The 17,552-nt window shown below is 34.3% G+C and overlaps 1 protein-coding gene across 1 annotated transcript in view; it reads left to right on the top strand.

Annotated features, from left to right (window-relative positions):
- Nucleotides 1-17,552, top strand: part of ITFG1 (integrin alpha FG-GAP repeat containing 1) — a 76,783-nt gene that overhangs the window by 3,083 nt on the left and 56,148 nt on the right. The window contains exons 4-6 of the mRNA XM_088530885.1: nucleotides 603-660; nucleotides 1,554-1,628; nucleotides 6,141-6,235. Of these exons, the coding sequence (XP_088387011.1) occupies nucleotides 603-660; nucleotides 1,554-1,628; nucleotides 6,141-6,235 (228 nt within the window). The remainder of the gene's footprint in view (nucleotides 1-602; nucleotides 661-1,553; nucleotides 1,629-6,140; nucleotides 6,236-17,552) is intronic.

The raw sequence follows: 17,552 nt of genomic DNA, 5'->3' as shown, positions 1-17,552 counted from the left end.
ACAAATGTGGCAGCTAGAAAGAAGACAAACTTATATATAAGAGGTGAAGGAAGCTGGGATGATATGGCAAGGAGTTTGGGCCACAAGTAAAAGTGAAGTGCAAGAGGAGATGATCTGATTGCAATTTAAAATTTTCCTGGTTAGGCAGTCTACCTCTAAAGTTATTTTGAGCACACAGTATATATGGTTAGAAATGGTCTTTTACAGTGACAAAAATTTCATGTGCCATATTGCAAAAGTATTCTGAGAGTGTCTTCTTCCCAGGTAGTTCCTGCTTCTTGTAATATGTCTATTCTACTGCAGCCATGCATGGCAATATTTGTCATTAAGATCAATTTGGAATAATTTATTGTAGTCTTAGGTGTTGGAAAGAGGGAAGAAGCTTCGAAGTTTGAACTATGACTCACCTTTTCCATTCAGAATTAATAGCTTAAATTTGCACAGCACTGCAGGAAGCCATCTAATTGTTTATACTCAATGGCTGTTGATTTACAATCTTCAAATTAATAGTTGTAAATTAATGTAAGATTTCTATTTAAGCTAAGTATATAAATGTCATAAAATATTGGTAGTTTAATCAAATGAATGTTTTCTGTTTTCAGATTTTGATCATAAAAAAGTGTTAAATAAGACTTTTAATGATGAGCCTCTAATAATGGAGTAAGTATATTCTATCTCTTTAGAGAAAAATGTTTGTAACAGTGACTAAAAGCATCCTGAATAAATATAGTTTAAGATTAAAACCTGAAATACCCCTTATTGTCTTTTATCATATTTTAAGAAGAGGGTGGTTTATAAGTAGAGATGACATCAGTTGATCTAACAAAAGATGAAAGTATTTCAGTCATCTCTACAAATATTGTATATTATACCATCCTGGCATCAGAACAGAATAAGCTTTTGTTTTTATTTTTTTAGTTTCAATGCTTATTGTTTTAGACAGGAAAAAAAGGACTATTTATTTGTGTGTGTGTGCATGCAAATCAAAAATTATTGCCTGTAAACGATTTGTATTGTCATTGTACTTAGAGTTTACATGCCATGTCAAGTAAGCTGCAATTCTGGTTTGTTGGTTACACTACTAAACCTTTCATCAGTTCTACTGATGGTGAATTTCAAACCTTATTCATCAAAACTCTGTCACTTAGGGTATATGTGAAGAAGAACTGTCTAAGATTCTGGCAGTTGGAGAAAATGAGCTTGTCTCTGTTGGAAGGGTAGAGAACTAAGAGATTTTTTTTGATCAGCTTTTCATTCTTAAATTTGAAAGAATATTAAAGGAAAATGACAACAGATATTTTTCTTGTTAAGTAGCATAAGCTGATAAACACAACTGAGAAATCAAATATGTAACATAATTAAAGATATTCAAAGAAGATACTGCTAACTCCCCAGACAAGAGCCAGAATTCAAGAAAAGACTGCACAGCTAGAAATTCTTCATTGCTTGGAGAGAAAATGCTAACCAAATAAATGGGATGACTTAAGAATGTTATGTTCAGTTTTGATTCCTCTAATAAAGAAAGTTGTACTGAAATTGTTTTGTATTTTCAGCTTCAATGGTGACTTGATTCCTGACATCTTTGGTGTCACAACCGATTCAAATAAACCACAGATATTGATAGGCGGGTAAGCAAAGGATTTGTTTATTATTGGGAATTTCAATAACTTACTGATTCTCTGTGCATCCACTTATATTGTTAATGTAAAGGCAAGTTTGTTCTATTGTTTAAAAGGAATTGGAACTGTGCAAGCACATGATTTTTTTTCCTCCCTTTTTCTATTTATGTCCTTAAACACTGTGTGACACTGCATCTAACTTTTGCAGCATTCTTTTATAGAGATTTAAAAATTCATGACAGCTGAGAAAAAAAAAAAAAAAAACTACTATTTGATATGAGAAATCTCCTTCTTGGAGAAGTTATCGTTGCCTCTGTTATTACTTCATGGTATTTATTATTACAATCTTTATTTGACGTTCTTTTATGCCAAGCGTTGTACAAAAATGTAAAACATCTTTTAAGTGAAGTCTGTAGGATTTCAACTACATTCAGTCTAACAGGAAGTGTGAGACTGATGACTGGAAAAGATAAGTACTAGAACAGATCTTCCAGTATGAGGGATGGGAAACGAGAAATATTTAAAGCGAGTATTGAGCAAACTTACAAATAATTTCAATTTTCGCTTATCTGCGAAATAAGTTGTAACAGGAAAGCTAGATAATATGAAAAAGCAAAAGCATGGAATGTCCAAAACGTAAGCAAAGTGACATATAAAGGAGAATATTAGTATGCTAGTGAGAGATTTGTAAAGAGTTTGGGTAAAAATTTGGGGACAACTTTAAGTTTGCATGCAAATGATATTATCTGCATCACATACTTTGTTTAAGGAGTGGCTTCTTCAGTAGCTGCAAGTAGACTGGAGTGTTTTGTGACCTGATTGCTTGCAGTAATAGTGGACTGGATTTTGTTATTAATTAAAATTCCAAATAGCCTTGGGGTGTCTGGTATGGGATTAGTTAGTAAATGCTGGGATTAAAAACATATATATATATATATATATATATATACACACACTTTTTTAATGGGATAATGGTTATAATGGTTAGTAAGAACTGTACAATTACTTTTGTTTAACTACTTTGAGTATGGGTACTGAAATCAAAGCACAACAAAAGAATGGATGTCTATCCGCTCAGAAGGACTAATCTCTAAAATCAAACCAAAAATGCAGTGAAAGTGATCTCTAAAGGACAATTTCTTTAGAGAAGGATTTAGAAAGTGATTTCTAAAGGACAGTTCACGTGCTATTCAGTTTTCCTGTTTTGGGGACTTGCAATCTGCCAAAAAGAAAGCTTTCATTGTGATTGCTGTTACGCCTATGTCATCAAAGATATATTTTGGTATGATTCTGAACTAGTGAACATTTTCTTCTTGAATAGAATGATGCTTTGTGTACATGTCTAAAAATACGTCTCTGTATAGTTTTTTCTGTCTTGCCAAACTGAACTTGGAATACGCTAACCTTCCCATTTTTGTAAGGGAGAACTGTATTGATAATGCTGAGGTTGAGGGCATCATTGAAAATGGAAAGAAATATTCAAAGAAGGATGCTTGAACAGGAAATTATTCACCAGTTGAAAGGGTTTGTCTCTCAGTTGGCATAAATGTGCTCAGAAGTAAGCACACACACACACGCAAACTCTTCTGTATTTCACACTTTTTTTACACCCTTTTTCTGTATTTCTCTGTATCTCTCTGAAAAATGCACTTTTCATGCATGTTGAAAGTGTGTCAGGGCGCCTGTGTACTTTATTACCTAATTTCTCTTGATAGCCAAATAATTAATCTCACCAGGCAGAGTGCTTTAAAATTATGTTTCCCATAAAATGGGAGTGTTAACACATTAGACCTACTAGCTTACTTTTATTGTTAGAATTTCAACCAAATTAGTATGGTCACTGCCTCTTTCTTTGCTTTACCAAAGCTTTATTAGTATTATTCTAGGGTTTGCCTTTTCTTTTTTCTTTTTTCCCCCCGCCCCGTCTTACCTTTTGTTTTCAGAAGAAATTCTGCTGGGAGCTTGCTGTATGAAAATTCTAACAAACTAAAGAAACAGAAGCAGCATCAACTTGGGGGAAAATAGTAATTTTTTTGCTAATGCAGAACATATAACAGGCAAAATACAATAATGTGTCAATATTAAGAACTGTGTACATGACCAGTCAAAATAACTTTTATGATTTAATCTCATAAAATGCTGGAATTTGTATTACATACTATGTTTAGTTTTAAAAAGAGATTTAGTGCAACTCATACCAGTATTATGAGATAGGCATTATAGCATAATGTTCAAAGGTTGTTTGATTTCAGTCAACAGTTTTTTTTTGCTTTTGTAACTAACCTATTAGGTTTTTTTTTTATGTTAGATGTTTTTAGCTAGTTATTGAACAATCAAGCTGTGTTTTCTCAGTGGTTTTTATTCCTATAGGGCAAATTTAAAAAAGAAAGAATTCTAGTAGGAGTCCTCAGAAAGGAGGAGATGTTCAAAAGATTCAGTAATGGGAACACAATTGCAAGTTGTATAATAGTTGTAAACAAAGAATACCAGATTTTTAGTTTTCTGATAATATGAAATCTGTCTTATGACTTCCTGAACCTTTTTCCGATGACGAAATAATTAGAAAAAACTGAAATAACCTACATGTTATTTTACAGGATTGTACTTTAAATTAACTCTTTCCTGTTTAATAATTTTCTGTGTAAAATGATTCTGGAGAAGTTTGAGTCCTTTCTAGAAGTCTTAGTTCTCTGGGGCTTTTATATTAAACCTGAGAACATTGTCTTATTGCCTAGAATCTCATTTGTTAACAATTTCATGTGGAAGCTTGTAATTTCATGTGTTTCAGGAGAAACCCAGGTGTTGATGTAACAGCTGCTTAAGGTTTATGTAATCAATACTTACGATTATTTTAAGAGAAAGTGTGTTATGAAGTCTTTGCATTTCCACCTATCTCTTTTTCTTGCAGTTGTTTTAAGAGTTCCATTAGTACCGGAGAAGTCAATCAGATGATTACTGTGTTTCTATGACAACAGAGCTTTGGTCTCCTAGCTTGCAGCTCCATGGTCCTTAAGAAGTGATAATTTCAGGCTTTTTCATTGTGTCTTTTTCAGTCATTCAGTATCAGTTGGATGAAGCGAATTTAAAGGAAAAAAAAAAAAAACTATAACTGGATCTTTTCCTTTACAGTTGATCTTTCTTAACAAGGATATTTTCCTTCTGTCATTTTTTTTTAAATGTTTATTCCTTTAGCTGAGAACGGTGATGGGGACTGTTAGAAAAGCAGTCCAGCTAGCTGTTAGAGTAAGAACAGCTCTCACAAGGCTCAGCATGCCAGGTCTCTGGTAACTGACTAGAAATGCATTCTTTAAACTTTTAAACATTTTTCAGCATTAATTATACCATCATTCTGCCCATATATTGCTAAATAAATGCAGCTATTTTCCAGAGAAATTGCTGAAGCATAGTTGTGTTTAACCCAAATAATGCCCAGAAAGTACTGTATTAGAAAGGGATGTATAACATAATCATGTAATAAAGGCATCGAAGTGCTAGATACCAGCTGACAAACATGGGAGGTGTACATTTGTGTTTACTTATGACTAAACCCATGATTACAAGCAACTAAATGTCAGGCATACTTGATGTGTTACTGCTTTGGTAATTATGACCAGTAATTAGCATTGCATCATATTTTTGGAAGCAATACTTTTGCACATTCCATACATATTTCTGAGGTTCAAATAAAAATACCATATACAGCTTTTGGTTAGAGGCATGATAGCATTTCACTGTGTTTTTAAATTAAATTCTCAAAATTTGATAAGTATTTATTAAGACTTTCCATATAGCTGATAAATATGTAACTCTTACTACTTTTTTTTTTTTTAATAAAAACTGAACCTAACATAATAGGTTGTGATTTGAGTGAACTTACTGAAAGATATATAGCAAAAGGTTTCCATATTCTCTGTTCTTACTATAGAGGTTTGTAGAACATTATGATCATCTCTGAAATATTACAGTAAATACTATGCTTGTAACACTACTTTGCAACAGTAATAATTCCTTTAATAATAGATGTAATTTTAAACAGTTTTTAAATTTTCAGGAAAACATGGTGAAGGCTTGCTAATTTTTATGGATTTCTAGGCAGAGCCTCTAGCTGGATGCAGGAGCGTATGTAAAAGTTGTCACGTGTTTGTGAATCACATAGTTTATAGTCTGATGCGATAGGGGCTTTCTGTTTGTGTAAAATCCATCAGCTGCTTTATACAGAATGTGATTATGTCCTTTTTTTTCATCTTTAAGTAGATTTTTTTTTAAAAAAAAAAGTAGAAACAAACCTGCTTGGGCAGAAAGGCAGGGTCAATATTTGAACACTTACAGTTGAAGTCCAGGCACTAAATTTTGCTTCCTTGGTGGTAATACTTTCTTGTGAACAAAATGTCGCTTTGGACAGTTGACAGAAACCAGCTGAAGGCCCTTTCGTTTTGTCCCTTTTTTAATAGATATATGTTTTCATCATTAACATTCCTTAAGCATTGATGAGATGCATTGCTTTTTCTTTCTGTCTTGTAGAAACTTTTCATGGCATCCTGCATTGGACACTCCCAATAAAATGTACATACCGCACTCTCATGCATTTATAGATCTGAATAATGACTTTACTGCTGGTAAGCCATAAACCTTTTATACTCAACCACTATAATAGTACTGGTCATGTGAGGTTTTATTTGCTTTATTTTGTTTTGTTTTTACTTTTTTTTTTGGTCTAGAGTATCTCCAGTCTACTAAATACCTTCCTAACTATACTTGGGACAAATATATAAAGTAATGCATTACTTCTAATTGCCTTCTGTATTTTAACCAACTTCAGTATGATAGGCTTTTCAAAAATTGATTCTACATTGTCATGTTCATTAATTAAGCGATTTTACTACTTTGAGCTTTAATCAATACCTACAGTTTGAATTGCTCTCAGTTTTTTTTTTTTTTTTTTGAAAATAATTGCTATTGAATAAGCTAATAAAGTCTTATACTTTGTGCTGTTAATCAAAACTATTGTTTGTTCTGAATAATTTCCTGTTCACCCTCAGAGCTGCATTTCCCATTTTTCAATGACATTATACTGTAGTATTCGGACTTTGCAGCAGAAGCTGCCACATTTTCTTCATCTTGATTCTGAATATTGATGATTCATTCAAGAGGGTTTTTACAGCAGTGGACTTCTATTCCTACAACAGTGGAATTTATAAGTCAGTGTTTTACAAACACAAGTACAGGAAACACATTTTCTTATGGTAGATAAACTGTATTCTTTTATTGATGTAACATGCAATGCAATTTAGCCTGGGTTACCATAGTGACCATATTTATCCCTTGTATACAAAAGCATATTTAAATATTATGCTAAAATTTTTTCTTCATGCAGTAAATAAATTTTGTAGTGCTTTGTCTTCTGCTAGATATTTTACGTTACGTTACAATATACGTTAATTCATATATGGTAATTTTGGAACATTTTTTCATTTGTGGTTGTTTTGTGGATTTTTTTTGTTTCTTTTTTTTCTATTTAGTAGCATGGAATTGAGAGAGAGAAGACTGTAGGCTTATTTAATTCATTTGCTTTTAAATGTTAGGGATTAAGTTGATTTTTCTAGTACATAATCAAACCTTAATTTTTAGTGCTGGCAAATTGCTGCATGAAGCTGTCAAATGGAAATTCAAACTGGAAAATTAAATTGATTATGCTAAGCAATCATATATGTCATGTAATAACTAATTCTAAAACACCTAGCTCCATAATCCTTTGGAATTTTGTTTTAGTGGAATGGGGAGAGCAGATGTGCATTGTATGTGAATAATAGTAAGTTGATCAAGTAGTAGGACCCTTTGGGGAATGGTGCTTAAATCTCTTTATGAGGGATAGTTAATCTACAGTATGTCCAATATGTTCTAGTTAGCGCTGGTATTGTATGAAAATTCCTATATTAAAGTAGTTTCATATATTATAAAAGCTCTCACCACAAACTATGTGAAGATCATGATTTTTATTTGTGTGTAACAGCAAAAATGTAATTGCTCAGACTGAAGTCTGGTGTTTATGTTAGATTGAGATGCTAAGGAAAATTAAGGAAAGCAATACATCCTGAGAAGGAAACTGAAAAAAATATCACCATAAAATTGTTTTCTTAAAATAACCCACCGCTTTCAAGAGCGGAATTAAAGGTTGACTTTTGATGTCATTGTGAAATCTGGACCACCTGTGAGCAAGGGGTATAGTGCTGAAAAATAATACCTTACGTGTACATATCGTTGATATCTGATATTTCGTGACTGATAGGTGTTGGTACAAGACTACCTAGCTGCCAAACAAAAAGCCACCAATCCTCTGACCCTTTCTGCGCAGTTATCAGCTATAGAAATTGCTCAGCGAGTGCCTCTTTGGGGCGATGTAATGTGTTGGGGAAGAGAACTCATTTTCATTTGGCTTATTAAGTTGATCCAACCCACCATGCTGCTTCAAGATTGCCAGGCTGTTGTAAGCACAGAGGAAAAGTAGACTCTTCTTTCAGCAGCCGCAGTTTTAGCCTGCCTTTAACCAAGCATGAAATTGCAATTTGAGTTTCATTGTTCTTTTTCCAACAAATGTCTGTTTAATTTTCTGTCAGTCTCATGCAATTTGTGTTAGTCTGTACAGAGTTTGGTAAATGACTCATAGAAGTAGTCAGCAGATATTAAAAAAAAAAAAAGAGTAATTATGTAGAAATGGTAATATTGTGAATTTGCCAAACAGTACCAAAATAAGGTGCTGGTACTGCTGTTATATGCACACCACCAGCCCTATGTCTAGGATGGGCTTTGAAAAATATAGCTGGATGTTTTTCCTGTGTGTGTTTGTTTTTAATCTGTGTTTCTCCTTAGCGTTGCTGGGGCTGTAAGGCAGCATTGCCCCAGCTAAGGGAGGAGTGTGGTTTTCATTGTTGTTCCTTTGCACTGTAAGTGGAGGTCTGTAATTTACTGGGTAGTTCTGGCAGAGCTAGTGCAAATGAGAGGATCCTTGTGATTTGGTATTAGCCTCTGCTAAGTTCTGTGAGCAGAACCTCACTGAGGACGGGTCCTGGTCTGCATCAAAGTTATATCGATTAGAAAGGAGGTACTGGTGAGAAAGCAGGATAACACTGCATATTAAAATGCTGTTGTTTAAAAGACTTAATAGCATATTTGATATTGCTGTTTGTTCTTTTGTTTGTTTGTTTCGATCCTGTGGAAAAAGTCAGCATATGCTCATGAGGAATGCTACTATTCATGAATATTAAGTTGTAGTTGTACCTAAATTGGATACACTTGTGGTTTTTTTTTTTTCTTTCTGAGATTAAAACAACAAACCCATCTTTTACTTTCTTTTTAAGACCATTTTCTAGTATTCTGCAATACTTTGAGGCTCTCTTCTATTCTGTAACAGGTGCAGCCAATTCAGTGATTTTTAGCTAGTCTATTTTTGGCAACTGTGTCATTATAAACAGCTTAGGAGATTTAAAGTATGCTTGACATAAAAAAGAAAAAAAAAATCCTCTCTGGGCTCAGAATATTTTTGCTAGACTAACTCATTTTCAACCTGCCAAGAAATTAAACCCTCAAAACAGTGATTTTAATTGGCATGCTTCTCCTACTCTGGGTGAAATGAAGTTGAATTGTTGTGATTTCATTGTATGAGAATATGTTTATAAAGATGCTTTTAATCCGAAGAATGCTTCATGAAAGGCTAACTGTGTAAGGGCTTTATAAATCCCCAAATCCACTAACTAGAACAAAGATGATACTAATCTTTCTTGGAGAGATTTAAACTAGGTTGCTTCAGCTAGTAATGTTGCTGCTGTTTTTAAATAGATTGTCATCATGTAGAAATTGCAATTGCGTATAGTTTTTAATTCATTCAATTTAATTCATTCAATTTTAATAATTTTGAGTTAGCAACTCTACATAATTCATATAAAAATTTGCAAAAGTATGCAGTTATTGAAGAGTGTCTGCGTGCTTTGTGAATGAGGATAAAGTAGATAGAAAGCTCAAGAGTCTAGTGTATAAGTGCTAAGTGTGCATTATCCCAAGCACAGGTGGTACTCAACGTCTGGGCAACCTGTTCCAGTGCTCAATCACTCCAATTGATAAGGCTTATTGTTAAATTTAGGTGGATGTTATTGTATATTAGTTTCTGCCCATTGCCTCTCATCCTGTCACTGACACCATTGAGAAGAGTTTAACTTCATCTTCTCTGTGCCTTCTCATGAGATATTTATACACATTGAGCCTCCTTCCAAGCCCATCTCAAGGTTAAACAATCCCAGCACCCTTGGCCTTTCTTGATTGTTAGATGTTCTAATCATTTTGCTCTTTCACATTCATGTTCGTGAATTTAAGCCATTTACCTGTTCACTAAGTAAAACTTCCCGGAAAGCAATCAGTATTGATTTAAAAGGTATCAGTGAATTTTTAGTGTTATACAACTGGCATTTATTAAGCAATATAAGAAGTTACAGTAGCATTAATCTATCTCATAGTTATATTTCAGATGCCTGGACTTCAGTAAGCCATGCACTTTGATACGATGGGGTACCCTGTTAAATGGACGTGCAAGGGTTTTGCATGTGAAGGCATCGCTGAACTTCAGACAGAAATAGTTCTGCTGTCTTTTGTTGGTATATTTGGATTTGGATGTGCATTTAAATGTTGTAGTTATTTTCTTCTTCAGCAGTTAAAGATTTTTCCAGTTTCTTTTGCTTTCATGAAAAGTAGAATATCTCTTTGGATTTTAAAACATGAATTTAACTGTATATTTAAATATGAATCTTAATGTCTTTTTAATACTAAAAGGTATAATGTCTGAAAATGAGTTTTTGTTATTATTCCTTTGGATCAATTTGATATGCCACATCTTCCTGACTTCAGCAATCATTTCAACAAGAAATGATATGTATGTGTAATTGCTGCTTTTTATATCTCTAAATGTTTGAGATAGTGGCCATATTTAAAAATGTTACATATAGTCATATGTTTTTCTTAGCACCTGAATAGTACGGTATTATTCAGGTATCTACTAATTATTTGCCAAGGGTGTAGACTGGGTACCTGGTCATCTGAGATCAGAAATCTGTCCTATTCCGACATCACTGTGCCTACGTGCACTAAGGTGGGCTGGAAGATGAGGGCATCTTCCTTATTTTTCATAGACATGAGACATATTTAGTAATATGTAATAGAAACTAAGGATGAGTGTGATTAACAGCTAGCTTTAAGAAACAATCTTGAAGCTAGTAATAGCCTGCCTGAATGCCCTTGACTTTAGACGTGTTCTAGAGCACGACAGTCTAGGTGAGCATCTCCAAAGCATGTTCCCCACGTGAGAAGCCACTCTCAAAAAGTCCAGAAGATTTACATTATGTAACTTAAAACCAGTACTTCAACAAGGTCTATCTGTTTTGGCTGATAGTGAAGGAGGTAAAAAGTAATTTAATTGTTCCAATCCATTCAGTTCAAAGTAAATGCTTGTCTTGTGCTAGTCGAGAGCTAGCGATGGAATAATGTTTGCTTATTAAAACATTATCAAACACTGTTGTTACACTGAAGATTTTGCAGACAAAAAATGGAAAAGGGATGTTACTGCTGGAAACTGGGGCAGAGAAGGGTAGAAGAAATTTGTAAAGATCACATAGAAAGGACGTTTGTGCATCGATATGAATGATGCAGTAGACTCATGTTTTATTTATGCCGTATTTATTTATGTTGGTATATATGCTGCCATAGTGAGCATTTTCAGAGAAATACTTTTGACAAAAATCAAGTTTCAATTTATCATGTTTTAAGTGCTTCATGTAAAATTATTTTTTAAAAATAGCAATTACCTCGCTACAGTTTTTTTTTTCTAGTTCTGTAATTTGAATGTTTCTAATTAAGATGTTGTAAAATACAAAATGTTCAGTTAGGGCTAAGGCTAATTTCCTAAGCTGGAATTCAAATCCCTAATTACTTCAACAAAAGACTTACTAATAAGCAATAAATTTGTGTACACAAGTGTTTAGTCTACCAAAAAGAAAAAGCTCATGGCCCTGCAAATATTTAAATGCATTCATATGAATGCATATAAGACAAACTGCCTGGACTGTGAATCGTACTGTATTGTGAATCATACTGCATCCATCTTTCTCTTAATATGTCTTCGAATGCATTAAAGTATTCCATGCCTTATTCAGTCACGCAATTCCCAAGTTTGGAAGTACTGCTTTTGTTACCTGCCTGTCAGTTAAACCCTGGCACAGTGCGAGTGCAGTTTCGAGTATCTGTTCACATACAGTGAAAGAAAATGCATAAATCTGATTTTGAGGAAACTAAAGTGGAAAAATCATTAGCCAGTAACAGCTTGCTATAAACTAATTGCTAATCTCTTCACTGTTTTCTGATGGTTAATTCTCTGATGATGTTTTGCTTTGGGAATCTAGAAACCTAATGTCCCAGAACATTTACAATGTGTTTTCTTTTTGAGTCCTACATCTTAGTTTATACCCATAAATGTAGATTGTTTTCTTCTTGATAGCTAATCATTCCGCTCCCAGGTGATTTTTGAGCTGTAATCAGTTAAATCTTAATTCTGAAGACACCGTTATGCTTAATGGCAGATTCTTATCTAATTATATTATATTTTTGGTTTTGGCTCTTGATGGAAGCTGCTAACCTTGTTCTATGTATATATTAACCTCAGAACTTAATAGATTGTCTTTTAAAGCAGCTAGATACTGTATTAATCAAAATATAACTAGAACTCTGTATTAAAACAACCATAATGTTATGATTATAAACAAATTATCTGGCCTTTTGTGGCTTATTTGTCATGAATGGCACTTTAAAATAAATACAGACACACATACACACCCACATACAGTCATTTCATTCTAGACTCAAATTGCTCTTACTCTTTTGGCCTCCCTCTTACCCAAGAAAAGTATTCAGTAATGCCAGGTCACTATTTCATTCCTCGAATAGAGAGGGAAGGAGTGTTTGTTTTGCTATTTGCAAAGCTGTTATCGCTCGCTACAAATGTTGTGCAAAGTGTTATCCTTTTATTTTAATTTGCATTTGTCCACTTGATTTTGAACACTGCACAGGAGCAGAATAACTCCCTGCTCTTTCACAAGATGAAGCCAGTATTGGTTAAATTATCTACATCTCTTCCTCAGTGCTGAGACTGCTCTATTTTTGCCATTACCACCTTTCTTGCCCATAACTTTCCTCATCAAGATAAAGAATAAATAGGGCTTTCTAGAGAAAAGAAACACCCATTTTATCTCAAAGTTTTGTCTAAGCTTTCAGAAGGCAGACACAGTGTGATCTTCTAGAAATTCCTGAGTGTTGGTCTTAACCTGACTTGCTTTATACTTGTAGATCAAACACACGTGAGCATAACTGAGGTCTGACAAATGTTTTCCAAAAGATAAGGGAATATGCCGGACTATTTGCATAAGTATGAGTGTTTCTGAGTAATTCCAGAGTAAGTTCTAATTGGAATGATTGAAATAGGCTAATGGAAGCATTGAAAAGAAAAAAACACGGTTTCATGGCAATGACTTCTATCTGTGAGGATAAGGCTTTGGCACTGGGAAACGTGTTTGTTTAAAAATTAGTTTTGACTCATAGCTTGCTGCCAATATAATTTTTTTGCAAGGCTGCAGATTTTCCTACTGTTTAAGTGTACCAGAGGGATCTACTTTTTATAAGAGTTTTTTCTGAGTACTGCAGTGAACACATCAATTTAGATAATATACGCAAAGTGGTGCAAAAGGCAATTGTGTTAAGGTTTAAAAAAGAAAAAAAAAAATATATGAGTCTTTAGAAGAAGTCAGGATAGTTGTAGCTGCTCTGCTGTCAATTAGGTGCAATAGCAGAATTCCGTGCTGACTACAGCTGTTATCAGGGAACTATATATATATATATATATATTTTTTTTTTTTTTTTCAGAGGATCAATGCGATATTCAAGAAACTGAAAGTCAGTGCATGCTGTCTTTTAACACTATCTGCTGCATATCCACCTACTCTATTTCTACTTTATGTTTTTCTGGGAATATGTATCATTACAGCCAAGCCACTGGAGCGCACACTGGTGGAATTAACTTATAACCATTTTTAATCTCATCCCCCAAATATGCATTTGTAAAATTCCATGTCATTTAACAACATTTCAATGTGTCATTATCCCTCTAAAGAATAAAGACTAACCACTTTCTGACTGAGACTATAAAAGCCAGTAAGTGCTAATTGTGGGAAAAGCCAGAACTGACGGGAATTGGGCCGAGCCGTTAAGCCGGTGGGCAGCGCAGCAGGAGCCAGGCTGCCGAGTGCCGCGAGGCTGATGGCAGATGATTGTCCAGCTCCTCTCTCTGAACACCAGTTACACAAGGCGGTGTTAATTAGGGATGATGCTATGCCCACAGAGGGTCTCTATTTTCCAAGATACTACAGGCAGGATCTAGGTGGAAAATTGTCTCCTCTGAGTGAAGAGGGTAAAGAAGAATGTGTCTTTGATTTTGCCTTGCAGAAAAAGCAGCTATTTATAGCAGAGATGGCTCTTACCTCAGCCTTATCCCTCTCAGACTCAGGCCCTGATTTACAAATGCCGTCTTCTGAAGCAGATCTGTCAGGGTTTTGTCAGCAACCTGGCAAAGAGGGCTACTTCCTTACATCAGTTGAGATGGTAGAGTAAGGGAAGCAAAACTTCGTTTCCGTAGGAAGAGGCAGATTCGGTATAGAACGTATTGGAGGAAACCAGTAAGACTTTGAAAAGACCTAGCCAGTCAGTGGAGTAGATTTAGAAATGCTAATATGGCAAGGCATTTTGGGGTCATAACCAGTTTCTTCAGGCATACAGTAAACTAGCTTAAAGGCAGTATGACTTCTGTATCAACACATGCCTGTGCAAGTGTGCACATGCAGTTTCTATTTCACCTCTTTAAGACTGGGAAGTTCCTTCCCTAGCATGGCATGCCTAATGATGCAGGCTATTGGAAGGCCTGCTCTTTATGAATATTACTCTTAAACGTGTGCAGCTTGTCGAAAAGGTGGCTGAAAGAAAATACAGTAATATCGGAGCAGATTGCTGTTCCATACTAAATTCTCGATCTGAATGTTGTTTTCATTATTATTATTTCTTTACCAAATGTATTTTTGGTCATTACAACAGAAAGAATATGTACAGTAAATTATAATAAGTTGTATGCATAACAATAAAGCTAACATTTTTCCAGAGTGATAAAAGAATTGAAGTACTTGCTAAATCATTTTGGATTTTGTTGACTTTATGACCTTTTTGTTAAGTAGAATATATATGAGAATTGGGTGGTAGTGGAGGATAGATGAACCATAAATGAAACCTGCTTTAGCATCACTGAGATACGTGGCCTGTCTTGCTGTCTTTTCCATTTTTACTTGCAAAGGATACATCTCTGTGGTTCCTGTTACTTGAGTGTGAATTTGGAAATGGAAAACTAATTAAATTTGAGAAGCCTAATTTGGGAACTAGTATATTCATTCAGTAACAAAATAATTGAGAGAAGGACTAGATGATCTGCAAAGGTCCTTCCAACTCTAGTCATTCTGTGAAGGATAGGCTACTGTGTGAGAGATCTGGTAGCTTACGAGTTGTATAATGATTTTGAATACGAAAACTTAGGAATTAAGAAGCGTATTTAGGAAGAGATCCCCATTCCAAACTACTTATTACTGATATAGTTGTGTTGTGGTTCAAACTACAGTTTGAGTTCTACTCAAATTTTATTGTTTGAGGATACCAGCATGCTTTACAAAGATGCATGATCTGTATCCTATTACCATTAAGGAAATATGGGTTGCTAATGTATTTTTATGGGAATCAATAGCTGTTATAAGCGAGAGGAAAACTGGTTCTGGCCCAAATAGCACTTTCCCTAGGAAGCACTGAATGTGAAAAAGGGTTCTGAAAGTACTCTTAATGCTGAGTGGTCATCTTCAGTTGCTTGAAAATATGCTGTTGGCCTTTTTTTCTGAAGATAGACAGAATTTCCACTGTAAAACGTCATATTTTAAATGCTAAAAGAAGAATAGTCCCACCTGATTTGCATAATCAGAAACATAAATGTTCTGTATAAAAACTAATTTGCAGCTTTTCCATTTAAATGATGCTTGTGAATTAATACATACAGATTTTTTTCTATAGTCACTCAAAAATGAACAGGGATTTAAATGTTATAATTATGTTTTTTATAGTTGTTTATAATCTGCTTTAGTACATAGTTCTGATAAACATTAATTTTTGAAAGAATCATTTGAAAAGCTTTAGTACTGGCTCTCATGGAAAAGTCATTCACAACCTCTTCATATATTTCTTAAAACTTTGCAGAACAAATTAGCTTGTTTGGAATGTCCTTTCATTTTGCTTAAATATTTCAGAAGATAAGGTTACTAGATGAAATGGTTCCCCAACTTAGTATTTTGGGTGAACACTACCAAAAATTCATTACAAGTTAATTGCAAATTCATTAGTATTGGTGCTTGTCCTTATATCTATACTGTAAAAACTATTTCAGCTAGCCATGTTATTGGTACCATCTGAATGCCAACTGTTTTGTAACAAATTAATTACTAGCCCCCAAAATCCCCAATCAAACTGATTGCCGGACAAATCTGAGTAACAAATAATGAAGGCTGCTATACCTGAGTGAAAAAATAATTAACAGAAGTACAAAGTTTATTAATAGAAGCAAAACCAGAAAGAAATATGTAGTAAGGAAAAGCAATTGACTGCAATTATAATGCTGTTGCATAAAATTAAGATTGTACATATCAAAATTACTAGCTTGACTGAAAGTAGGGTGTTTCCCCCCCCCCTTTCTCTTTTATATTTTCAAATACCCTCAGGCTGGGATTCCCCTAGAAATGAATCGCTCTAAACTGGCAATAGAGGCAATAAGGTTGTTTGTTAGTCTTTATGCTGTGTGGCTTTGAAAGATTTTAATAGAGTTGACAGCTTACCCATTCTGTCAGCCACTTAGATCTGTGGAAAAGCAGATTAGTGGTTCAGCACATTGTTTCCGTATGCTGATACATGCAACTAGACGCATTTATATCTGCAAGAAACTTCTGACTGAGTGATAATTAAATATGTGTGCTAATCTCACATAAATATTTGCACCTAAGCTCCCCCATAAACAAGATTTTTAATATATACAAATGTATGTTCTATTCAGTTAGTATCTTATTTTTTAAGATGGAAGCTCACATTCCTGTTCCTACATTTTGATACTGTTTTTTTTAAAAAGACATTTTCTTTTTTATTTTTATTAATTTAAAGTTCTGAAGTAAAATGCAAAGTCAAGCTGTAACTTAAATGAATATTGCTTGTAACATGGTGGTTCTGAAGAAAAGCAGAGATGCTGAAGGTTCTCATTCTGAAGTAAAGCCCTCTGACATTCAACAGAAAGGTCACATCAGTCATTTGCGAAATGAACACTAAGTCTATAAATAGTGCTGTTTTTTACAACACTCAAAAGTGAAGGAAAATGCATGGATATTCAGGAGCAAACATAGAGCAGATTTTGTGTGTTTATGCTTCCTCTTTACTTCCTAGCAGTACTAATAAGAAAAAGGGCTGTTGGAAGTGGAGCTGGGAATACTTTCTCCCCTAGTAAGATGCCTGAAATTCTGCAGTTGGGCTGAAATCTTGAGAGCTGTCCATCATCTGCCAGCTGGAGCCCTTTCTAACCTTCAGTAACACTTGCTTAGCAATTCTCACAAACTGAAGTGGAGGTGGAGCTCCTTTAGTACTTGATAATTTTTTTCCCTCCTAAATAATCTATGGCTTGTTTCCTTTGAAGCAAGGATTCAAAACATATTCTCTGAAGATAGGAAGATGTTTTTGAACAGGTTTTTGTTATTCTAATATTAAGCCCAGCAAAATTTAGTCAGT

This window comes from Tinamus guttatus, unplaced genomic scaffold, assembly GCF_059628265.1.
Source record: "Tinamus guttatus ecotype Peru unplaced genomic scaffold, ASM5962826v1 Tinamus_guttatus_pri_ptg000389l, whole genome shotgun sequence".
Classification (NCBI taxonomy): Eukaryota; Metazoa; Chordata; class Aves; order Tinamiformes; family Tinamidae; genus Tinamus; species Tinamus guttatus.
Note: the sequence above shows the minus strand (reverse complement) of the source record. Positions and strands in the feature narration are given on the sequence as shown.